At 40.3% G+C, this 25,884-nt stretch overlaps 1 protein-coding gene and 1 pseudogene across 1 annotated transcript; both read left to right on the top strand.

Moving 5' to 3' along the window:
• The first annotated feature begins 3,532 nt into the window (after window positions 1-3,532).
• On the top strand, window positions 3,533-24,841 carry DGKE (diacylglycerol kinase epsilon). The gene is made up of 12 exons (XM_090292103.1): window positions 3,533-3,628; window positions 4,196-4,668; window positions 10,183-10,342; window positions 11,869-11,988; window positions 14,592-14,735; window positions 15,036-15,193; window positions 15,522-15,573; window positions 17,558-17,671; window positions 18,711-18,782; window positions 20,384-20,511; window positions 20,753-20,864; window positions 21,219-24,841. The coding sequence occupies exons 2-12, from the start codon at window positions 4,214-4,216 to the stop codon at window positions 21,396-21,398; spliced, it is 1,695 nt and encodes a 564-aa protein (XP_090148229.1). The 5' UTR covers window positions 3,533-3,628; window positions 4,196-4,213; the 3' UTR covers window positions 21,399-24,841.
• Window positions 15,615-16,858, top strand: LOC149998207 (tRNA-splicing ligase complex subunit RTRAF pseudogene; annotated as a pseudogene).
• Window positions 24,842-25,884: the final 1,043 nt, after the last annotated feature.

The following is a 25,884-nucleotide window of genomic DNA, read 5'->3' as shown; positions in this document are numbered from 1 at the left end:
ATGGCTTCACTGCTATTTCCTGACGGGGCTGGGTTTGGGTTTATTTTTTGAAACAAAACTATATTGCTTAGGGATACTTTCAGGGGTAATAAAACTATAAAGAGAAGCAAGGGAATGAAGAACACAAAAATTAGGACAGTAATTTCCTGATGGGGGGTGAGGAGTAGCTATCAGGTGGGTACAGGACGTACTCCCAATGTCCTTAATTTTAAATAACTTATTTGTTAACAAAACAATCATTTTGCTCTCACCCAAATATTAATTATGATATTCTTCACAAATGGCAATGTGATTAAATGTGCTTTGTTATTTTTGAAAATCTTGATTAACACTTGGTGATGCAAAAATTCAGGAGCCTGGTTCTGAGTTCATTTGCTCTTAATACTTGGTTTCATGGTTCTCGTCACTAAAAAGGCACTTCAGAAAGATATGCGGATGCAAATGGAGAAGGGGCATCGCGGGCTCCCTTTCTGGTCCATCCACCAAGATTCCCTTCCAGTCCGACCAGCAAATGCCCATCCTTGCTGGTGGCTGTTAGTTACCTTGCTCACTGGTTGGAAAGCGTTGCTATGTTATGTTTTCAACTCAGAGCTCAAAACCCACAGAAATTATGCATTTTGGAAGACTTTAAGTCTAATTAGATAGGTGTACATATTTGCCAAAAGTCCTCGAACTGCACCTTTATAATGGTGCCTTTTAAGGGGATTTGATACTGCTTTTCAAGTAACTGAAAAGTTCAGGCAACTTGATGGCTCACAAATAAACTTCAGGATGTTCCCTGGAAAAGCCTGGGGTGGGGTTGGGGGGGCAAGGTTTCTGGGAAAATTCAGGCAGTCGTCTAGAAGGTTCTCTCCTATCTTACGTGAAGCAGTGTCCCCCTTTCAGTCTGGGAGGCCTCACAAAGCAGAGATAAGGCTGGGCTGTCTAGGCAGCAGGAAGAAACTCCGAGGACATCCCCTCTCAGGCAAGTGCAGGAAGGGCTCTGAGCGTGTTGAAAGTCAGGACTTCGTGGGGCCGTGGTGTGTGCGTTTCCGTGTGTAGCTGCTTTTTTCTGAGCAGGTTTTCCTTTGAATGGGAGCCAGCGTTTTCACAGACAGAGTGGCAGCAGCTGCTTGAGATGTCCCCCTCCTCCCTAATGTACCTGGCTGTCACGCCAGGTTCTGGAGGCCGCTTTTTGCTGGGTGCCGTCTCTCCCCAAAGCCAGGGTTCCTCAGGGTCCCCTGCAGCAGGCAGAGCCAGGGCACTCCAGGTCTCCTCCCAGCTGACTTCGACCCAGGACACCCTCCCTCCTGTATCCTCCCCTTCCTCCTCTCCCAATGTCCAATAAGTTAGCCTGTGTGGTGGGTCCACCGGTGTTTACTATTATTTTTTTAACTGTGATATGCTTTATAAAATTGGTTTTACATGTCATATATTTCAGAATTCAAACCAAAATAATGTTTTAAGAAATACATAAAAGAATTACCTGGGGAAACTGTTAAGAAGGAGATAGATTCCTAGCTCCACTGCAGTTCTGATTCAGGAGACTGTTCAAGACCTGGTTGGATGATACTGATGCAGACGGTCAACGACCACCTTCAGATACCTGCCTGGGTTAAGAGCATCATAAGGTGTGGCATCAGACTGACTGGGTTCAAAGCCCCAACTCACTTTGGACTCCTGGCTGTGTGACATCAAGCAACTTTTCTTCATTTGTAAAATGAGGATGATAAACTTTGCTCAGTGCCTCGGATCTACTGAGCAGACAACACAGGTTGGCTATAATAATATTATTATTACTTCTAGTAGAATAAGAGTATTTTCCCAAGATATGGTACTATCTATTAATCCATCCCAATACAGATAAATTATCCTGATGGTTTTCACTTAGCAAAGAGAGACTATTGTTGTTAAAAAAATTTTCCATAAACTTTAAACTTTTCATTGTCTTTTAGCTAAACGAGAACCGGAGGGAAAAACCCTAAACAGAGTTTAGCAAAATATTAGAAGCAACTTAAACAGCCAACAACAGAGGTAAGGTTATATATACTATGACCTATCATAGAATGGAATATTAAGCAACCACTAAATACAAATTTATAAAAACATGTAAAAGTTATTTTGTAATGCTAAATGAAAAAATAGCCAGATAGAGACTATATCTACCATACAATCAAAATTATGTATACCAAAAAGTAAAACAAAGTTTCCAAAGAAAACAATAAAAGAAAATAGGCCAACTGTTTACACATAGGTTGTCTTTGGGGTGAGAAATGGATGATTGTTTTTTCTTCCTTTTTACTTTTCTATATTTTCCAAATATTCTAAAATGGGATTCTTCTTTAATCTCACTTTTTAACAGTATATTCTTTTGTTATATTTTCAAATCTAAATAAATTTAAGGGCTCTGTCTCAACTAGGATTTATAAAAGACGATGACATTTTCATATACAGTGCCGGCTACCAGAGCAGCTGAGAGGCTTCGGAGGCCTCATTCAATCCTCCATGTTACGGCCCAGAGAGGCGAACTGACAAAGCACAAGAGGACAGAGGGCTGGGACCTGATCCTAGGCCCTACCATGCCATCTAACACTTCCCCTATTCCATCCCTATTTGCCCTCACTTCACAATCCAGACTGTTACATACTTTACCAGCAAAACCAGAATCACTTATTAGAAATGCAGACCCTCAGGCCTCCTGCCCAAGAAAGGGAATCAGAATCTACATTTTAACAAGATTCCTGGAGTAGGTTTCTTAGAAAAATAGCCCGGTAATAGAAAGCTTCTCTTCGATGGCTTAATTTACGTTGAAGGTAACTTGGGTGACCAAATTAAAATAATGTGATCTCAGTCCCAACACTCATTGGCTCTATGACATCAAGCATGTTTCTCAACCAGTCAGTGCCTTGGTTTTCCGCATCTGTGAAGTGGGGATGATAAACTCAGTGTGGTGCCTAGCAAGTGCAGAGATGGAAGCTGGGCTGTATAAACAGGGCTAATAAATGCTTCTTGTTTCAACAGGCCTGACACTCTGAGAGCTGGGACTCTTTGGCACGTAGTACGCCTTCTGTCAGTACAAATTTAATAAATAACCAGCAAGAGATTAGGTGACATCAATTTTTGATTTAGAATGCCCCATTTTATTAGTATATAACTTTCAAAATGGCCAGTTTTCTACCTTTCAACTCTCAAAACTTCCACGTCCACCAGGCAGTGAGGAGGAGGGGAGTTGAAAGTCATTGATCAGCTTAACTCATAATGTAAATCATTCATACTAGAACTTTCTATGGCAGCGGAATCCTAAGGCGCAACCATCCAGTCTCTAATGCCCCGCCTTCTTGTTACTCCGCCCACCGTTCTCCATAAGCCACGCCCTCAGTGACGGGCGTCTTCCACCCAGCCCCATCGTCTTCCCTAGGCCCCGCCCCCTCAGGCCTGCACCTCAGCCCGCCCCCCCAGCCCAAGCCGCAGGCCCCGCCCCCCACACGCAGCGCCTGCCCACCCTGCTCCTAGAGCTTGTGGGTTGTCTCTGCCTCTTCACTGACGTCGTCGCCCCTGGCAGGGCCAGAATCAGGCATCTGCTAGCAGCGCCCGGGCAGGAAGGCGGCGCGGGCCTGTCCCCCGGAACCGTGCCTCCGCCCTGCACGAGGTAGGGCCCCAGGGGCAGGAGGGGCGGAGGCCAAGGTCACCGAGACCTCGTGAAGGGGTCCGGGCGCAGTGGGCAAGTGGTGGGGGCCTGCAGGGGGCCAAGCCCTGCCGGGAGCGGCTGCATGTGTCTGTTGGGGACCCGGCTGCCGGGAGGGGAGTGCGGAGCGTGGGATAACGGTTACGGATGCCAGCCAGCACCGCGTGTTCCACGTGCGCCATCGCGCCCATAGCCCAGGGCTTTCCGCGGAGGGCAGCCAGGGAATTTTTACCGCCCCCTGCCCTGTGCCAGGCGAGGTAAGGAGGAGGCCGCTGGGGCAGGAGGAGGAGGAGGAGGAGGGAGGCGACCGAGCGTGATCGCGCGGGGCACCGCCCCCTCGGCGCGACAGGTCCACCAGCCGGGCGAACTGAGACTCTGGGGTCTGGCCGCAGCAAAGACAGTGCGCGTACCCTTCCTTGGAGACAGCGGAGCCACCTGGCACACCGTGCCCTGGGTATCCCCTGAAAGCAGGAAGGAAGAAGGGGCGGGCCCGGCGAGCCCACGGTGGACCCGCCTGTGTCTCTCTGGTAGGAATCGTCCTTGGAGAAGATGGAAGGGGAGAAGCGGCCGGAGCCCTACGCAGGCCTCTTTGCGGACGGGCACCTGATCCTATGGACGCTGTGCTCGGTACTGCTACCCGTGTTCATCACCTTCTGGTGCAGCCTTCAGCGGTCGCGCCGGCAGCTGCACCGCAGGGACATCTTCCGCAAGAGCAAGCACGGGTGGCGCGACACAGACCTGTTCAGCCATCCCACCTACTGCTGCGTGTGCGCGCAGCACATCCTGCAGGGCGCCTTCTGCGACTGCTGCGGGCTGCGAGTGGACGAGGGCTGCCTCAAGAAGGCCGACAAGCGCTTCCAGTGCAAGGAGATCATGCTCAAGAATGACGGCAGGGCCCTGGACGCCATGCCTCACCACTGGATCCGGGGCAACGTCCCCCTGTGCAGTTACTGTGTGGTTTGCAAGCAGCAGTGCGGCAGTCAGCCGAAGCTCTGCGACTACAGGTATGGCCTTTGTGAGTCCTGATTGTCCGCACGATGCTCTGTAGGAATCTGGATTTCAGGGCGTGGGGGTAGAGGCCTGCTTTGATCGCTGCAAATGGCCTGAAGTGCCCACTTGGAGGAAACAGGCTAATACACATTCGTGGTATTGTACAAGCAGGGCAGTTTTGCAGTAGTCAAATGCTTAGATATCACTGGTCTCACTCCTCAGACAACCTGTCCTTTTGTCTGCCATTCTGTAGGCGGCTCTCAGCTTCCATCCAGAAGACTCTTAAGTGCTGATACCTCATGCCCACTGTATTATAGTTTAGCTTTTGTTGCTATTATCTCCATTTTACGTAACAAAAAATGAAGTGTGGACAAGTTAACTTTTCCCTAGAGTCGCAAAACTGATTCACCCTCAGTGTTGTGTTATGAATGGACAAGGAAAACAAGTGTCATTCCGAAGCAGCCCTTTAAGTACCTTTTGCAAATATAGGTGTTGGTGCTATGGTGACATATAACACTTAAAGGGTTACTTCTTTTGTCAGTGGTCTTTCAGGACATGTAGCATCTTAAACAAGCAGCTTTGATTAAGCCAAGAGTATTTTAATGGCTTTTAAATACACACCGGACAACACATTTATGTCCTTAAATGCTGTCTGAAAATAGGGGAGTGTCATGTTAAGAGATTGGTGATAAAAGGGATGCTGCTTTGCAGATCATCTGTTCTAACTCATTTTACAGTTGAGAGACTTGTACTCAGTGATAAAATAGAACAAGCATCCAGGAATTCTAACCCCTCTGCACAGGGTTAGGAATGCTGTTAATACGTAGCCTTGTCTGAGCCTTAAATCTGGACGTCTTCATTGTGATGGGTTTTATCTCAAGTAGAACAGCCCCTAAACATGTTTAAGAACTGAAACAGAAAGCCGGCACTAGATAGCAAGTGACTTTGTCTGGTCTTTTCTTTATTTTTTCTTCATTTAAAAATCCTTTTTTTTTTTTTTAGTGTGAGCACTAAGTCAACACCTGTTTTAAAGTCTTATTTTAAGTAATTTTAACCATCAGATTTAGACTGAGGAAAACTTTTCCAAAAAATATATTTAAAATAACCACAGAAGTTTGTGACCATTTTTATTTGCTCTCTTTCAAATTTAGATGTTGTCCTTTTGGTATCTGTGAGAGCTAGGTTACCAATGTCTTTAAATTTTATAACTCTCTGTAGGTAAGCTTTAGTCTTCAAGAGTTGGGATTAGTTGGAAAGAAGACATAAACTGAGTATTGTTCTATTTCCTTTCCTTTTTTGTGTCTGTGCAGAATTAGATAAAAATGGCTTCCATAGTATCTTAACTGCATTTCAAATACTCCTTCACAAATAAACACAGTGCTGATTCTCCACCTAAATGATCTTTCTAGAAATTCATATCGGACGCAGCCTCTGCTCTCTTTTAAACCCTTCAGTTGCTCCCATCACCTACACTGAGGGTCTTTCAGTGTAAACTCCAAGTGCTTAACACAGCCCTACATGCTGCCTGGACCCTGCCTGCCCTTTTAGCTTACCCGCCACCACCCGCACTAATCTTTTGTTTACCAGCAACATCGAGTGGGTTGTGGTTTCCTTCTTCTTCATGACCTTTTTCAAGCCCTTTTCTCTAGAAACCTTTGCCTGATCTTCTATTCACCCCTGCCCCCAAACTTTTCCTTCATGATGACATAATATCCTGTTTCTCTGTAGTTCCCAAAGTAAAAGTCCCCAGAACCAGCAGCATCACTTAGAAACTTGATAGAAATGCAAATTCTAGGGTTGCCAGATTTAACAAACAAGATAAAATAAAAATAAATTTTTTTGCTATATCTGGGACATACTTACACCAAACAATTATTTTGTTTATCTGAAATTCAATCTTAACTGAGCATCTTTTATATTTCTTGGCAACCCTAGACCCACTGAATCAGAAGCTTAGGCTGGGGACCAGCAATCTTGGCTTTAACAGGCCCTGCAGGTAGTTCTAAAGCTGGAGAACCACCGCTATATTTATGTAGCTTATTAAACATGAGCCTCTGCCCTTTAATCTTGTGTCCCCTCCATGCCCCGCAGAGTACAGAGAAGGTGATAATAGATCTGTTCCCTCAGCAGCTTGTTGTTACTAGCACTGAGTAGTCTGTTCTAAGCATGCTAGAACCCTTCACCCATGGTAGAAATGGTCTCTGTCTAATTTAGGAAAGGTTCATTATTTCCAGAAGAAAAGAACACAGTATCCTGAAGTGGTACATATTCTGTAATGTTCTGACTTGTTTTAGACAATAATTTTATTCAGGATTACAGTCAGCTATGACCCTCTGTGGAAATGAAATATTTTAGAGTGAGAAACAAGATAAATATCTATTTAGAACTTTTAAAAACAGACCAGACTCTCTGTCTCTCTGTCTCCCTCTCTCTCTCTCTCTCTCTGGATTTTATCAAGTACTGTGGTGGCTCCTGTTCTTGGGAAGTCTGAGATTTTAAGTGAACTATGAAGACTGTTCAACAGTTTAGCATTTCAAAGGGCAGGAATGACAGGTGATACCTGCAGATAAGTGACAAAGGTCCTTTAATTTATATGCAGTCATTATTTAGTTTTCACATTTTAAGTATCTATTTTGTGCCACACACTGTACTAAATTCTTACTTTCCTGTAGATTTCTTTCTGTTTTGTGTGTGTTTTCCTGCCTCTACTCCCAACAACTACAAAGTATTTTTGCATCTAGTGTCTTAATGCTCCTTCATTATACCTTCTTTCTTATCACCTCTCCTCTAAATTAAAATAGGAAATTTGGTTTTTAAGTATGCATCACATGTTTAAATAAACTGTTCTTATAGTGTTCTGTCTCATTAAGAAAATGTAAGGTGCCTTTTTATTTATAAGGCCTATCTTCATTACATCCCGCTCCACCCCCAGACCCTCCCCCCCACACGCACTGTGATTCATAAAATAAAGCTTCTGACTCTTAGAAGGTAATTACATTGTCAGCTTTAGTCTTAGCTTTGATCCTAAGTTTTCTATTTCTGTGTTCTGTTGGTATGTGTTTATTTAATTAATTATTCAAAACAGTGAAAGATAGCAAATCATCTTCTAGAATAGAAGTAGGCAAACATTTTCTGTAAAGGGCCAAAACTAAGTTATTTTAGGCTTTGCAGACCATATAGTGTATCATAATTAGTTAACTTTACAAAACCAGCTGTGGACAATACATAAATGAATAGGTGTAGCTGTTTTTCAATAAAACTTGATGCACAAAATCAGGCGGCAGCAGTATAGGTCTTCCCAGCATAAAAGCATTTAAATAAATCACAAAGGGAAATATAGATCTGTCTATTAAAAAATAAACTTAAGTACATTAAAAAGTAACTTTGAAAGAAAAATGTAATAAATATGTCAGGAAAGAGGTTGATATCCTCCATAAATAAAAAGTGCATGCATTTATTAAAATGTTGGGCATGAATCAATTCACAAGAGAAGACAAAAACAAAATTCAACTTCACCCGGTAGTTAAAGACATCCAAATGAAAACAACAAAATACTTCTTTGTCTATCAGACCACCGAAGAAAAAATACCACGTCCTAATGAGCAAGTATCACATATGCTGGACACCTTCAGGCATCGATAAGCATATTAGACAGAAATATCAAGAACCTTAGGAAAATGAGATTCAGTAACTTGGCTTCTAAGAGTCCAGAAAAATAGTCTTGTTTATGTTTAAGGTTGTTTATCATGTTATTTAGGAAAATAAACTAAATGTTCGTGGGGGGGGTAGTGGAGAAAGGGGTTGAATAAATTATGGTATATTCATATGACATTATTCATCTTTACAAACCATGTTTTTAAAAAATACTTAATAGCGCAGGCCCATATTCATGCTGCAATGTGCAAAGAAAAAAAGTACTATCCGGATATGTATACATCATATCCCTAACCTGAAAACCAAACATTTATGCACTGTAAAACCGAGAGTAAGTATATCAAAAAAGTTAAGAGTAACTATCTCTGAGTGAGTTTTATTTTAGGTCTTTCTCAAGCGTAAACTAATAGTATCTATTAAAATACAATTTAAAAATTCATACAAGTAGTTCACAAATACAATGCTGGTTTTCAGAACCTCAAGCAATTCGCAAAAGAAATAGAGCAAAGAGTGGATGTTGTCATCCCTCAGTCCCACTTTTCTTCCCAGAGGAAGCCACTGTGAAATGACTCAGTGGGTGTCCCTTCAGCTTAGCTTCAACGATGACATACTATTGTAAAGTCAGTAGTAGAGCGGGGGTGGAGGTACCGTACTTCAGCAATGTACGCAACCTTTCGGTTTGAAGGCAGTTATCAACAAAGATTATTGTGCGAGTGATTTCACAGTTTTCTCTGTAACACATCATGCAGATAACTCTTCTTTCAGCAGCAGATAGGAATAACTACTTGACAAATCTGAACGTCCACCCGGAAAAAACCACCTTAAAATACAAAGCCAAGATTATTGATCTTGGGGTGAAAGAGTGATTATCCTCTTTTTTTAAATTCTTTTATCTACAACCATTATTTCCAGCCGGCCTACTTTTGTCTGTAGTCAAAGCTGCCTTATCTGTGAGAGGATTAACTACTGAGCAGACTAATAATAGAAACTCGGGACCTTTCCAGTGCTATTGCCTGCCTGTTTCACCCATGGGTCCAAAGGTAAAGGCAGATCCGAATGTACATGTCTTCTGTCTGTATTTCATAGGCAAACATATAAGATTGGCTTTGTATTAACTGCCAAGAAATGAACTACTTTACTGTATTTATTAGTATTCATGGATGGTTATGTAAGGGAAAATATTTTCAAATTGGACCCTGAGGACCCAGACCAATGGGGCATTTAAGCAGTAAGGACTTTAGGCCTCATGAACCTAATTCAACTGAAGTGCAAATAAATAATACCCAGAACCATTGTTCTAGATCAGCTTTTGTTTATGTGGATTATATCTTGATATTTACCATATTTTAAATTAAAACTGAGAATGTGTTTAAATACTTGTTTTTAAAAATTGATCATGGTAACATAAATACTGTATTTTTATCCAAGTAAAACAAATGAAAATCTAACGAGAAGAGTGACATTCGTTTTACATTTTTGGTACATTTCTTTGGCTTAGAATTCAGCTCAGATTATCCTATCTGTTTCAGTATTCAGTGTATTGATATAGCACATGTCTTACAGCTTCGGGAAAACTCTGCTGTACACTTTTGAGAGAATGAGGGTAAAATAACATTATTATCATTAAAATGATTTTAACCTCGAAGACGCTCTGAGGCATCTTGGGGGCCCTAGACCTTAAGAACCACTGTGAAACTGTCAAACACTGTTGCTCTATTTTCACTACATAGATGCAGTTATAAACCTTGTATTTGCCACATTTTATGCTCAATAGTGATGAGATTACTGACTTTTTTTGACAAAAGTCATTGGTCTGCAGATCCGTAAGATTATGGTTTTTAATTAATTATTATCTTTGTTTCTTTGTCCCTCAGGTGTATTTGGTGTCAGAAAACAGTCCATGATGAGTGCATGAAAAACAGCTTAAAGAATGAAAGATGTGATTTTGGAGAATTCAAAAACGTCATCATTCCACCGAGTTATTTAACCTCTATTAATCAGATGCGTAAAGACAAAAAAACAGATTATGCCATGGTAATCAGAGTTTACTTGTTCTTATGTAATTGATTTCCAGAAATTTGTTTAAGTCCATTACAACCGAGGGTGCATAAGTAGAATCGTTATGGGAAACCATAAAACCCTACCCAGTTCCTAGAGATGTGCTACAAATTTTGGCTCTTGCATTCTTTCATGTCTAAAAGGAAAGTGGGAATGTTCTATTAGTGGTTTCTAAATCACTGCCTTGCTTCTGAATTGCTTGGGGAGCTTTTTAAAAATACAGATTCCTGAATCCACCTCCATCACCATGTTTGATCTGGTGGGTAGACCCCAGGAATCCATATATTTTTAATACTGATGAACAGCAGGTTTGGGATTCATGGTTATTGTCAGTGAAAAGAAAACAGATTTTCCTCACACATGGTTCTAGAAGAATTTTTCCAATTGGAACTTGACACAGGGAGCCTAAAGATGGATTTACCTTGCACACCATATGGTTCCACAAATAGTGTTAAACATTAAAGCTACTGACAATACTTTGCTGTATGTTTGTGTGTGAAAATTGATGTGACTGTCTCTCTTAGTCTTTATGTAGCTCTTAAGGAATAACTATAAAATTTTGCATTTTCTACTTTAATATGCCAAAATAGTTGAGCTATCTTATTTTAAAATTAAATTATGTCTCACCAAGTAGGACTTTATATCTTAAATGTCATCTTGGTCAATATTCCTGCAAAAGAAAGAAGCATTTTAAAATTTAAAAACATTATGTTTAATATTGTTGTGACACCTATTTTTAAAGGTACAACCCCTATGTGTCTGAAGTCCAGCTGGGATCACAAGGGGTGAGAATCACAAAGAAAAACCACAAAACATCTCCATTAGTATTTACATCCACAAGGAGAAGGGGAGAGGAAAGAAATTGTTAGGTTAGAGAAACATTAATTTCATTTAACTTTGGGCTTTGTACAAATCTGGATTCTGGAATCTATTTCTGAGTACCAAATTAAAAAAGAAAAAGACTTGCAAAGTGAAGCACATAGACGACAGGCAGAAGAGGGCAGTCAAGGTTGAAAGTATTGCCCAGGAGACAAGACTGATAAAAGATAGTGTGCTTCAGGTGTTTGAGCACAGCAGTTATGTGGAAAAACAAATGCAATCATTTCTAGTAGCTTCAGAAAGCCAAACTAGAACAATGAATATAAGTTATTGAAGGACAGATTTTTAACTCAATTTAGGTCAAAACTTTCAAATAATTTGATTTAGCAGTAGACGGGGCTTTCTTGCTAGTGAGTTCCTTCTCACGTGAGTATCCATGCATACGCTGGGGGACTCATCAGCATGATGTAGAACAGAATTACATGTTGAGTAGAAGTTAAATTGGTTCATTTCTAAGGTCACTTTCCATTTTTAGAAGTCTTTGATTTTTATATTGTATTGATTGTACTACGATAGTTGTTTTTTTCTTGGCAAATTACAGCACTGTTGTTATCAAGAGATGAAAATTTTATCGCTCACCAGTTTGAGATATTTAACCCTTCTCTCTCACCTTAATTTTTTAGCTAGCCTCTAAGCTTGGAACGCAATGGACTCCATTAATAATTCTGGCCAACTCTCGCAGTGGGACTAACATGGGAGAAGGACTATTGGGAGAATTCAGGATTCTTCTAAACCCAGTCCAGGTAATTAAAGAGAAAACCTTCCTTTCTGTATTAATCTTTTCATTTTAGCTTTTCATTTTCCCTGAGTTGTAATGTTTTTTAATGCTTTAAACCAATAAATCACCTGACTATAGGGAAGAATAATAGTTATAAAAATATCACGCCATTCAAATATGTTGAGAAAGAGGAGCTCATGGTGAGGATATAAAATGCTGCAGCCACGTTAGACAACAGTTTGGCAGTTGCTTAAAAAAATTAAACCTATATTTACCATACAACCTAGCAATCCCATTTTTAGGAATCTACCCAAGGGAAATGAAAACATATGTCCCACCAAGACTTTTATGCAGATATTCACAGCAGCATTATAGCCAAAAAGTGAAAACAACCCAACTGTCCAAGAAGCCGGATGCAAGGGGCTCACATTGTAGGATCTGATTTACGTGATCTTCCCAGAAAGGGCAAATCTGTAGACACAGAGAGTCCACCAGGGGTGACCCAAGACTGGGAACTGGAGTGACAGCGTGACAGCACAGGGACACTGTGGGGTCTTACCGGAGTGACGAGGGTTCTACCCTGGGCTGTGGGGGGGGGGGGGGTGGCACCACTCAGTACACTCACTAAAACCAAAGTTCACTTGAAATGGGTGAGTTTCATGATCTGTATATTATACCTCAATTAAAAAATAACAATAAAAGGGTCACACCTTTAAGACTGACGTTTGATGCTAGTAGCTTCTGCTTTGAAAAACTAGATAGCCCATTTTGTAACAATCAGAAATGCAATCACTGTTTTCCTCCCAATTTGTATTTTTCCCTTTCAACAGTATATAGCTTGAAATTCTAAAAGTAATAAAAAAGGAAAGAGAAAGTCACCTGCAGTCTCCCCACAAAAATACATCAGATCATATATACAGGACCCATGGGCATGGACAGCAGTGTGAGGATTAGCTGTGGAGGTCAGGGGTGGGCTGGGTGGGGGGGGTCAAAGGGGGAAAAAGAGGGACAGCTGTAATAGCACAAACAATAAAATATTTTTTTAAAAAAAGACTAAACAAGATTAGTATGAGATGTGCCCAGTGGCATAAAATAAACCAGGGACTCATTCGGTGTGAGCTACAAAACTCACAGACAACCATGGGGAAGAACTGTTTTCATTTGTCTGTGTTCTTTCTGTGAATTGTCTATGCGTTTACATGTTAACATTATAACAGTAATCTAGATAGAGATTTGCATTCCATTTTCTTCACCTAAAGGTATATATTTTCCATGTTGCAACATAGTCCTCCTAATTATATATGTATTGACTGAGATCATTAATCAAGTGGTTATCTCATGATGTATTTACCCAGTCTACCGCTGCTGGAGGTTGAGTTTGTCTCTAAGATTGTACAGTTATAATTAGTGCCATATTGAATACCTTTACACACTATTTTGATCTTTTAAAATATTTTTCTAGATTATTTACAGAATTAATAGATATGAAGGATCCTTGCATTTTTGTCATTTATGCCAATTGCAAAATTATTTCCCAGAAATGTGTACTAACTTAACACTAGTGATGGATACTAAAAATCCAGAATAAACTATGAAGCACTAGTTAAAAGTATACTTAGCACATTCTGGTTTCCTGTGAACAGGAAGGAGTGTTGTATAATAGGCGGACTATAGGACTGCCTTTGTATGTCAGCACTTAATTATCAGGGGAGTCGTACGCAAGTTATTAAACCTTCCTTGTGCCTCTCTTTCCTGGTCAATACAATGAGGCTTACTCATGATTTGTAGGGTTGGTGTCGGATGAGCCACAACGAATATAGTCTGACATAATTCCACTTCTGAGTATTTATCCGAAGAAACCCGAAACACTAATTTGCATCCATATGCATCCACATGTTCGTTGCAGCATTATTTACGGTAGCCAAGATACAGAAGCAACCTAAGTGCCCATCAGTAGATGAGTGGATAAAGAAGTGGTGCATGTATGCAATGGAATATGGCTCGACCACAGAGAAGAATGAAATTTTACCACTTGCGACAACGTGGATGGACCTAGAGGGTATTATCCTAAGTGAAATAAATCAGAGAAAGACAAATGCCATATGATTTCACTTATATGTGGAACCTAAAGAACAAAGTAAAGAAACTAAACAGAAATAAACTCATAGATACAGAGAACAAATTGATGGTCGCCAGATGCTAAGGGGGTTGGGGTAGGGGTGCAGAAGGTGAAGGGACTAAGACGTGCAAACTGCTAGTTACAAAATAGTCACGGGGATGTAGAGTGCAGCACAGGGAATATAGTTAATAATACTGTAATAACCTTGTACGGTGTCAGGTGGGTACTAGATTTATCAGGATTATCACTTTGTAAGCTATATAAATGTCTAACCACTATGTTGAAACTAATATAATGTATACCAGCTGTAACTGGAAAATAAATACAATTTTTTTAAGTAAAAAGCATGTGAAGTAAAAGGAAAGTCTGACCTAGAGCCTGGCGTATTGCTAAAGATAAATGCGTTGTAGCCAGTCCTTAACCATATCTGCGCTCCTCTAGAGAGGAATCATGCTCACAGATGGAGGACAGTGTTGGATAGAAATCATTGTTTTTTCTCTCATTTCTAGGTTTTTGATGTAACTAAAACTCCCCCGATCAAAGCCCTGCAACTTTGTACTCTTCTTCCTTATTACTCCGCCCGAGTACTTGTTTGTGGAGGGGATGGGACTGTGGGCTGGGTCCTGGATGCCATTGATGAAATGAAGATCAAGGTATCCACCTTTTAAGACCTAAGTTATAAGTCAGAAGTTAGGCTGACTACTTGCCTTTCACAGAAGCACTTCTAAGATAATTATACAATATTTTTTGTTCCGTTTTTTTATTATGTAGATGAATATAAGACATTTCTAATTTGGATTATTATGATTAAGCAGTTAGCCTAAACATGAGCAAAACAGCATGCATTTGTTATATTTGTATCTTTATTGCTTTGGTCTTTCAGTTTTACCAAATTTTATTATCCTACAAGTAGTTGGAAGAGAAAAATCTAAGCTCAATCTTCCATATTCTAGGGACAAGAAAAGTACATTCCACAAGTTGCAGTCTTGCCTCTGGGAACAGGCAACGATCTATCCAACACGCTGGGCTGGGGTACAGGTTATGCGGGAGAAATCCCAGTCACCCAGGTCTTAAGGAATGTGATGGAAGCAGATGGAATTAAACTGGACAGGTAAGTTACACCTCCCAGCAAAAAGGAGATGTTTGAGCTTTGAGAATATGGTTTGGTTTATAAATGAAGTCTTGTGTAAGTTGTAAAGTTAAATGTAATTTAAAAATGAAAGACTGTGGTTGTTGTACTTATGCATAGATGTTGGTGTTTTATTTAGTTGTTATATAAGGACTGAATACTTATCCCAAAATTTGCATACCCAGATGCGCTTATTTTTCAAAGGCTATTTTAATAGAAGGACCTCATCTCCCAGGCATTCAGAGTTGATTGGTAATAATTATAGTTAATTGGAAATAATCACAAATTTTTTTAACTTCTGTTTTTTTAGATGGAAAGTTCAAGTAACAAATAAAGGATACTACAACCTGAGAAAACCCAAGGTATGTATTCAGGGCTTCAGCTGGGAGTGGTTTCAGCGAACATGATCAGAGCGCCTCCACCGTGCAAGACGTGACCTGTGGTGGGCACAGGGACGGGGCACTTCCTGCAGTGAGCTGGTTGTGGAGCAGAAGAGACCCCATGTGCTGGGGACTTGAACACAACTCCTGGCTTGGACTATACAGAGTGTGTAGGAGCGAACCTGTGCAAGGGTGCTCAGTGCTGACCTGGTAGGTCAGGCTGGAAGGATTTCAGGGGAGGTGACATGTAACTCGGTCCTTGTAAATACAGTTTAGATCCACAGAGAGAGGACCAAGACTTCCCAGGGAAATAGCAAATAATACAGAGAGAGCAGATCTGTGTGTGTGAAAAGATGCTCCGGCTCTCACCTCATCACCAGAGCCCGGGGGCCAGGGCCAGAAGCTGGGACCGTGTTCCAGTGCAAGCCCACCAGCCTCAACTGCCACAGCCCTCCTGGCTTCAACTGCAAAAATGAAACAGAGTTCTAAAATTTCAGTGTTTGGCTAGAAGACCAGAAAGTCAGACATGACAAGACTGAAGACAGAGGTAATCTTAAGAAACATCTGTAGCAGTGACTGGCCCAAGTTCTTTGAAAAGTATCTTACAGATGTAAACTGTCCTTTCATGATTCAAGATGGGCAAGAAGAAATTGACTAGCCTGTTGGCTTAGCTGTTAGACTTGAACCTGATAATACAAAAAAATGCCAACAGTACAGCTAAAAATGCAGAGCCATTGATCAATTTGGATATAAACAATCCTGGTTTTAAGGCTGGTGTAACGACCTTGGCTGACTTTCTTCAAATTTAGCGCCATGATGATTACCTGGTAATGCTTAAGGCAATTCACGGCCGCTAAATTAAATCAAACAGAGAGGGGTTGCCTGCTGCTTCAGACAAGCATAGTCTTGGGTTGACATGGGAGATGCAGTCTTAATGAAGCTCTCAGATTCTGCGATCGCTGCATGTCGAAGAGCTCAGAGAGCCACAGACAAAAATTAATGAAGCCACAGTAGCTGTTCAGGCAATTACTGCTGATCCAAAGACCACAGACTGGGGAAGCTGGAAGCTGAGCATTTTCGGATTTCAGCCTTTTACCTGCTTAGTACAGTTGGGGACCAGGTATGCCCTGGTATGTTTCAAAATCCAGTGTCACATTTTCAAGGGAAGAATTTCAGAAAATTGACTGTGTTCTAGAGATTTACCATCATTGCTCTTCCTTTAATTCAGGAAAGTGGGGGTGAGGGAGATGCTCTGGAGACAGTGTGAAAATAGCGTAGAAACCTACATGAGGGCAAAACAAGGGGAATGTTCAAAGACATTTTAGGGGTAGAATTGATCAAGACTTGGCACCCGATTGGTATTAGGGCAAGAGAGAAAATACATATATAATACTACCAGATTTGTAGTTTTCATGACTGCATGTATGGAAATGACATTAACTAAGATAAGAAAAGTCGAATTTCAGGTTTGAATGGGAAGAAAGTGAGTTAGATTTTGAGCAGACCTTGAGGCTGGTGCACGGAACAAGAAGTTGGGAGTTCAGGCTTATTGCTCAGGAACCAGACAGAGCTGGAGAGGTAGATTCGGGAATCCAGGCTGGGGGGTCAGATAAACTAAGGGTTCCCAAGAGCCTGGGCTGAGACTGATAGATGCAGATGTGACAGGAACACGGGAGTGGGAAGCCCGGGTGCAAAGTAGAGCAATTCTAGATGAGAAGACCCGAGATGTAGCATATTGAACAAAAGTGGGAAGGGAAGTTCGTATCTATAATTATCAGCCTTTGACCTGAAGCTGTATTTTTTCAAAATGTCCCTGGATAGCCAAAAACAGCTCTATGTGAAGAGTAAATGCAGAAAGTATTAAATTTTCATGAAGAACGCGAAGACTACAACATACATGTTGAATACACAACGCGGGCTTGGGCTGAAGCGTAATCTGTGGCCTCTTCTTGCCTCCCTTCCGCAGGAATTCACAATGAACAACTATTTTTCTATTGGACCAGACGCTCTCATGGCTCTCAATTTTCATGCTCATCGTGAGAAGGCGCCGTCTCTGTTTTCCAGCAGAATTCTTAATAAGGTGTGTTGGATAAAATAACATTTCCTGCTTATGCCGAAGGTACAGTAAAAATCAATAGTTCCATTCTCTCTAGTACCTTTTCAAGTAGATCAGCTAGAACTAACTTGTGGAAACTGTGACCTGCTCTGTTTTGTGTAAGACTGTCAAATTAGAGCCTTAGGGGTATTTTATTAAAGTATTTTTTAACTATGGCAAAATTTTTTAAATTTAAAGTTGGAATGTTTTACAGCACATTTTGCTTAGAGGGCAACTAAGTGGAATGTACAATATAGCTTGTCTTAGTTAAATGACAGCTGATATTGGAAAGAAATTTTAGGCAGGATACAGTTTTGGTGAGGTCGTTAATGGAAAAATAGATTTCATTGGCTTGAAAAAACTTGAAAAGGCAGGTAAGGCAAGAGAAAGAGCAATTTGTTTACCATGACTTTTAACCAAGAGCATCACTCTGGTTTCTAGTACCGTTGATTCCTTTGGTGGAAGTTTTATCGTGGGACCTTTTTTTCAATGACTGTTGGTGATGGAGCAATAGGATGTGAAAAAAAAATGCAAAACAGTCTGTTTTTCAAATATTCCAAATTTTCAGTTTTTCTTTTATTAATATGGGTACTGATGCAGTAAGGATTGCTGTTTATACAATTGGTAATTACCAACATTCTCAGCGTTTCCATCCACCTTTTTATATTCAAAAGTAATTATAAAATGTGCGCTAGATTTACCTGTATTACTTTCCTTGAGTAACCTGAAGTTCTAGAAAAAGGTGGACTTCTCTAATGTTAATATAGTATTTCGATATAAAATATACCTTGTTTGATAAGTTGGGAGAAAACCTTTTACGCACAAGCGACCTCTCTCCCGTATTCCCCCCTGAAAAACAGGTTAAACTCAGAAGTCCTGGCGTCCCTTCCTCCTCACGGGTCCCACCCACTGTACGGAGCCGTGACTCAGCACACATGTCGGGGGCTGCGGCACAGTGTCCTTTTCTTGCTTACAAGGCTTGTTAACTTGCTTTAATAGACTATTTTCTGTTCATTTCTCATAGGCTGTTTACTTATTCTACGGAACCAAAGATTGTTTAGTGCAAGAATGTAAAGATTTGAATAAAAAAGTTGAGGTAAGCTTTTAAAGTTTAGGCGGTCTCTGGATCGTGAACATTTTTTAAACAAAAATGCTGAATTTTCTATCAACATATTTTGCTAACATATATGGAGTATTTATTGTGTGCCGGACACTTACTAACGGCTTTATACACATTATCCCCCTAAATTAAGTAAATTTCCCAAACACACACACAATCGGGATTTGAACTTGGATTTATATAACTCCAGAGTCTGTTTAACTCTCATTAACAGATTCCAATCATTGATGATAACTAATGTGAAGTTACTACCTAACACAGTGCCTGACTCACATGGAATCTCAGAGGAACTTTAAACCCAAAGTTTAATTCATATTATGGTAGTGGTGTCTCTCTTACTAAATAAAAATGTCATCGTCGTCGGCAGCCGTCCGTCTCGAGAGACGATGGTGTAGCTTCTTAAGAGTCTATCTGCACCGCCGAGAATGGCTGTGCAGTCCGACTCGGGAGTGACACGGTACCTGTCTCCTCCCGTGTTGAATCGACATCTTATGATGACGCTGGAGTGTCCTCTCCAGTGAAGCTGAAGCTACAGAGCCTGGGCAGGGTGATATGGAGGGTCTGCTGTTGCCCATGCAGCAGACCCCCCCTCTCTTCGCAGCTGAAGGGTCCAAGGGAAAGACGGAGTCGATACAGCTTGGGTTCAGGTGCGCCGCAGGAGTTGCCGGTGTTGACTACAACGTCAAACCGCCTTAGGGACTCCGGCTCCGGATTTTCTGTCGGGGTTTACTCCCTTAGCCTTTCCCCTGAAGAGGTATGCCGCAAGGCAGCGGAGGTTTTTTGGAGTCAGAGTTTTCCTTCTCTGAAATAAAAATGTATGAGCAGTAAAAATAGGATATTAATGATTGCTGATTGGTATAATATCCCTGACATCATAATATGGCAAAATCTTGTATACTTGTATATTCCTTTGCTTCCAAAAGGACTATAATGGTTAATAACACCGACAGAGACATTAATACAGAGAAACCTAGAACTGTTAAAATAAGTAAAAGAGGGAGCACTCACAGCCTTTGCAGACACGGCACACAGGGAATGGCATGATTCTCCATTTAAAAAGTTTCCTTCTGCTTTATCACATTTCCTTTGTCTTGGGCTTTGATAGCATTGGGAGAGGGAAGCATGGGAGGCAGCACTTGATTTTTTGTTTGATATTTTATTTATACAAAAATATTTGTGAAGCCACCTACAGAATGCCAGGCACCGTCCTAGGCACTGGGGATACAGTGATAAATCTCTCGCTCTCACTAAATTGTAGTCTAGTTAGAAGAAAGACATCTAAACCACATCACAATACAGTATGAGGAGTTATGTGATAGGGAGAGCGTGCCGTCTTACAGGAACAAAGACGAGGTACACAAACCCAGGGGCTGGAGGAGCCATCTAGGGATAGTGACTGTGACAAGGAAGTCTTCCTGGAAGATATAACAGCTGGAAGCTGGAAATTAAATAAGAGTTAACTAAATGAAAAGGGAGGTGAAAATTGTTCTAGGCTAAGAAAACAGAATAAACTCTTAAGTGGCTACGTCTGCAAATCATGTTCCCCGTAGTAACTAACTGCTTGGATTTCTTTAAAGCTAGAACTGGATGGTGAGCGAGTCGAACTGCCTAATTTGGAAGGGATCATAGTTCTGAACATTGGATACTGGGGCGGCGGCTGCAGACTGTGGGAAGGGATGGGAGATGAGACTTACCCCCTAGCCAGGTATGGACGTTTGCCATCTGCTGTTTTATGTCACTGTTTTCTTTATGTCACCGCTCTCTGTTCTCGAGCAGTCTGTTACTCTCCGTAGACTTTTTTCCCCTCAGATTTCCTTTTTTGTAATACCTCATTGATATAAATATTTAATAAGTTAATGGTCCACCTGTGTTTAAATAATTGTCCTAATGTGGTTGATTTTATTTTATTGCATCGTATAATTCATTTTTTCTTTTGCTAATTTTAGGCACGATGATGGCTTATTGGAAGTTGTCGGAGTGTACGGGTCTTTCCACTGTGCTCAGATTCAAGTGAAACTGGCAAATCCTTTTCGAATAGGACAAGCGCACACAGTGCGGGTAGGTGACAGAGCCCGACCAGGCCGGCCCAGCCCGGTCCGTGTCTGAGCCCTTGATCTGTAGAAAAAACATACAGGCGGTAGTGCTCCCTAAACAGTGGTTTACAGCCTGAGTGGGATGGGGAAGAACAGGAAGCAGGGCCCTCCATCCAGCCGAAGGAATAAAGTGTTCAGTGGAAGAGCAGCCTTTAAACAATCCAGGAATAAAAATATATTCAGGTTCATTTTCTCAGAAAGAAATGCTAAGAAATGTGCCTAAGGAGAGTTAAAGGACTATGGAGGGCTCATTAAGGAAGACCCTTTTGAACTTTCTGGGGGACTGACTTTGTTCGAACTCTTTGTCCCCGAATGCCAGCTGATTTTGAAGTGCTCGAGGATGCCGATGCAGGTGGATGGGGAGCCCTGGGCCCAGGGGCCCTGCACTGTCACCATAACGCACAAGACGCACGCGCTGATGCTCTACTTCTCTGGGGAGCAGACGGATGATGACATCTCTAGTACTTCGGATCAGGAGGACATCAAGGAAGCCGAGTAGCTGGATGAGGAACTGAAAACTCACCATAGAATCCTCACCAACACGTAAATACATATTCGTCCAAAAGCAGAAAGTCTCCGTCAACCATTTCGTCTTTGTTTCACCGGTAGTGTAAGGAATGAATATGCATTTCTGTAAATAGCATTCCAAAAACAGCCAAACTTCCAGTTGTTTACGAATGCCTGTTTTGTTTTGTGCTGTTTCGTTTCGTTTCGACAGAACACTTTGATCGTATAGTGATCATTTTAAAACGTCACAGAACTTTACATGAAGGTGAAGTGCTTTTTTCGTGACTTTATATTTGAGAGTAAGGCTCACTGAAGGGTGTCCCTCGTTTCCTTATTCTTGAATCACACGTTTGTTGGACACATTATACATCCCACAAGATATGGGTGGAAAAATCACTTCCATCTTAATCTTTAATGTACTGACATCATAACATTTAAAAAATTAACTGGCTATTTTGAAAGGAGATGCTTGGTTTCCAACCAGCATGGTTAATGCAGGGCACCTTCCTGCAGCATGCCTCTTAAGATTTCCTACAGCCCAGCCGAAGTGGGTCCATAAATAATTTATTTCCAGGAAACCCTAAAAGGAGAAATGTAAAAGAAAGACAATACTTAACATTTTTATTATAATTTTTATTTTAGGAGCATTTTCAGACCCCCAAATGTTGTTTGGTTAATCGTGGTGGTGACCATGGTGAGCTGCTGAAATTCAGCGTCTTGTTTGTAAGCCAGAGCAGCCAAAAGAGAACCACTTGGGTGAATTGGTAAAAATTAACACTCAGAGGACTTCGAATTGAAAGTAATGGGCTTCAAGCTGTACAGCTCACCAACTTCTCTTTTGATTAAAAGAGAATGTCAGCAATTCAAAAAAATGTACTAAAGAAAATGTACTAGTCATATTAATTGTTCAAAAACAGTTCAGTAATAATTGATGTTTTAAAAATTCAGTGATCTTACAGTAGTTTGAATACAGTAGTCATATAGCCAAAATACTTAACAGAGCTTCCCCTTGAGGAAGTGACAGAATCCTCTGCTAAAATGTTTCTATCGTATTTATTTTAAGATGAGATATATTTTTTTACTTATTTATTTTCTTTATTGTGGTAACCTGTGTTTAGCGTTTACAATATATGGCTTTATTTAATAAGTTAAATTGATCATGAAAATTCTAGTCACAATCAGATAGAAATGTAGCCTATTGGCTAAGTAATTAAAATCCATAATTTAATTCTCCTGACAGGTATTCTCATTCTTCAGAAATATTCCTCATTTTAAAAGGGGGTGGGGCGGGTAATGAAAGCACTGGCAGACTACTTTTGGATAACTTCAAGTGTTGTTTCATTGTTTTATTTGACCCTCAACTGCCAAAAACATACTGGGAGGAAAGCTTATTGAAGGGCTAGTCTCATAGTTCCCCATTAGAGGGCGCTCTTCTGCCATTAACCAGCCTTCTCCCGCTGGCTCCCTGGTGGGGCGGACCCATCGTGCCTCCAGCCTAGCGTTCTTCCCACAAACGGCCTCTTGGTGTGCTCGGCGGTCTTTCGCAACATTAATGTCAGAAAGATTAAAACGTATCCCCCAAAACATTAGATCCTCTTAAGGCTCTATGATGAATCTACCATCCATGAATTGCCAAGGTACAACCTAGTGCTGAATACTATAGTCAATACATTGTATAAAATACTCTTATTTTGCTTAAGTTAATTTCTTCCAGATCTCAACAGGAAATGCTAAATGCCAGTACTGAAAGATTTTTGTGAGCAGACCAGTTTTCACGTTATTCACACACCTGTTGTGGTGATGGGAGAGTTTTATAGATTTCCTTCTGTGGGTTGATCACGTTTTAAGTATAATGAGTTTTATTCTTTAATTCATGGTCAGAATTGTTAACGGATGTCACCTTTTACAAATATAGGTGGGCAAAAGTAGGTTTACAGTTGTGAGTATGCAAAACAGAGTTTATTCTTGTATTATTATTTATTAATTGTTGCATTTTCCATATGAAGGAACCGCAAACCTGCTTTTGCCAACCCCTGTATACTGTTAAATTCACTGTGCTTTAGACTGTATTTTATTTATTATATAATTCTAATTATAGAATCAAAGAATATCATTAATTTGGGATATCAGAATTAAAATAATTAAAATAACTATATAGTTTTTTTTAATTGTTATAACTACTCTAACCATAATGTTACATTGGATTTAAAACAGGTTTATATACAACACCATCATTTATTTAAACAAATTGGTTTTTCAGTTATTATAATCCAGTGAGGTTTTTTTTTCCCCGTACTGACTCTTCATGAAGTTTTTCTGTTTCCTTATTCACTCATTCAGACTTGATATTTATTTAGGAAAATTATTTCAGAATGCCATATTACAAAACATCTTATTTTAGCAAAATTCACTTTTTTGGCACATTTACCCAGCCATTTCAAATACAGGTATAGGCATGTGTTTTGTTTTACATAATTACAATTTGTAAGTTATATATTAGGGTAGCAGTTGTTTACATTGCTGGGGATTCTTCACTTTACAAAAGATAATTTGCCACAAGATTTTCCTGATCCATTTGAAATGGTTTTGATTTTTTTTTTTTTTTTTTAAATAATGGCTTCTGTATTCTCAGGAAGAAAATATCTGAAAAAAAGCATAGCTCCATGTCTGTTTTGGCCTCTCTCACCTTTCACTGTCCTCATATTGTACATTCCTAACTCCTGGTAAACTTAGTGGCTTAAATACTGATACCTGGCAGCTCTTATGGATCCCTTATATAAGTAGTAAATGGTGATCATGTCTATACTTTGTTACATTCAATAGAAATCAGACTGACTTATGCTTTAAAAGACAGATTGTCTGATGGTAAGATTACATGACCTTAAGTGTGTTTTAGGTTTTCTGCAACAATTGGCTGTGGACACTTAATGGAGCTAATGTTTATAAAAATTTTATAGTCAAAATTATTTATTTTTATTTTTAAGGTGTGTCAGAAACATGTATAGTGTTTGCTTTTTGAAATCTGTTTGCCTACTTAGAATTATAAAATATACTGTGACCCACAAATTGTAAGGTTCCTTATGCACTGTAAAAATGACTACTACCAGCATGTAAAGAAAAAGTTTTTTAAAAGTTTGCATTTGTGACATAAAGTAAAATTGTATTTAACATATATTATGGAATTTTAAATTTGGCATTAACTGGGAAACTTTGAAGGTTATGTTAATTTACAGTGAATCCAAATACGTAATTTGTACTTGTTCAGCCGAAAAGCTCAACAGAATGAGTGACAGTTTGGTGTGGTTTTCCCTTGAAATGATAATATTAAAGCAAGAACCAGCACTTCATATTCAGAATTTTTCCCATTCTACCTTATTGTAGACAATGGAATGTGGGTAGATTTATTCTAAAAATATAAACTTTTAAAAGGAAAAAGTAGTTGTTGTTATTCTATCCCAGTCTGAATGAAGGTGTTTTCTCAGCAACAAGACAGAAGAGGTTGTTTTGGTTTTGCTTTTTTAAAAGCATATCCCGACCTTTCTCAAATTTTCCCTTTAAGGCCTCTCTCCTGTTTCTCAAAGTCTGATCTGCAGGCTGTCTGCAGCATCAAAACCACCTAGGAGCACGCTGTAAGTCTGAACACCAACGTCAGCAGCCCTTGACTTCTTGAATCCGTGTCTGGAGATGGACCCAAGACATCTCCGAATTTATTTATAAGCACCTGAGGTGCTTCTGATGCACACTGAAATTTTAAAGCTTATGGTCTACCTCGTGTTCGCCCCGGACTTTCGCCATATGAATATAATGCAGAAACACTGAAGTAATTGGATGTTCTTAAAATTGTTTTTTCTTCACTACACTAACTGCCTTCTCCCTCACCAATCTGTCTTTTAAGGGACCTGTATGGAAAAACTTGCTTGTATCCTATCCCAATTGACGTATTTATCTAAACTCTACTACATGAAAATCAGTGGCCTTGGGTTCTTTTGTGGAACCCTGGGTTGTGGACCATGATCTGGAGTCTCGGACCACGCACGGCGCGTCAGGGGCCGGTAGAGAGGACGCCCTGGCGGTTCCTATGCCCTCACTTCTGTCGGTGCCGCTCATGCTGGTTCCGATGAGACGTCAGTAGGTAAAATACTTCTCAGAAAAGAAAAGTAAAAAAAAAGATTCCACTATTTTTCAAAGGGTTTGGTGGCCACTACTGTAATGACTCTGTCACTTGGTTAATTTTCTACTGCTTTTTACTAATTCAGAAACCTCGTGTGTTTTGGTGAAAAGAACATTTTGGAGGTCTCAGCTGCTGCTTGGGATATGGTCACTTGGCTATTTCACAAGTTTTAAAGGCATTTTGTAGAGCCTCTGTTCCTCGTATTTCTAATTTTAGTAAAGTATAGAAATGGTCTGTGTGCTTAATTAACTTTAGTTCTGTAAATACACGTGTGTGCGCACCAACTCGGCCCCAGGGCCCTGACTGC

The sequence above is a fragment of the Furipterus horrens genome, unplaced genomic scaffold, assembly GCF_987537825.1.
Source record: "Furipterus horrens unplaced genomic scaffold, mFurHor1.1.pri manual_scaffold_11, whole genome shotgun sequence".
Classification (NCBI taxonomy): Eukaryota; Metazoa; Chordata; class Mammalia; order Chiroptera; family Furipteridae; genus Furipterus; species Furipterus horrens.
The sequence above is the reverse complement of the archived record's forward strand: the minus strand, read 5'-3'. Positions and strand labels throughout refer to the sequence as shown.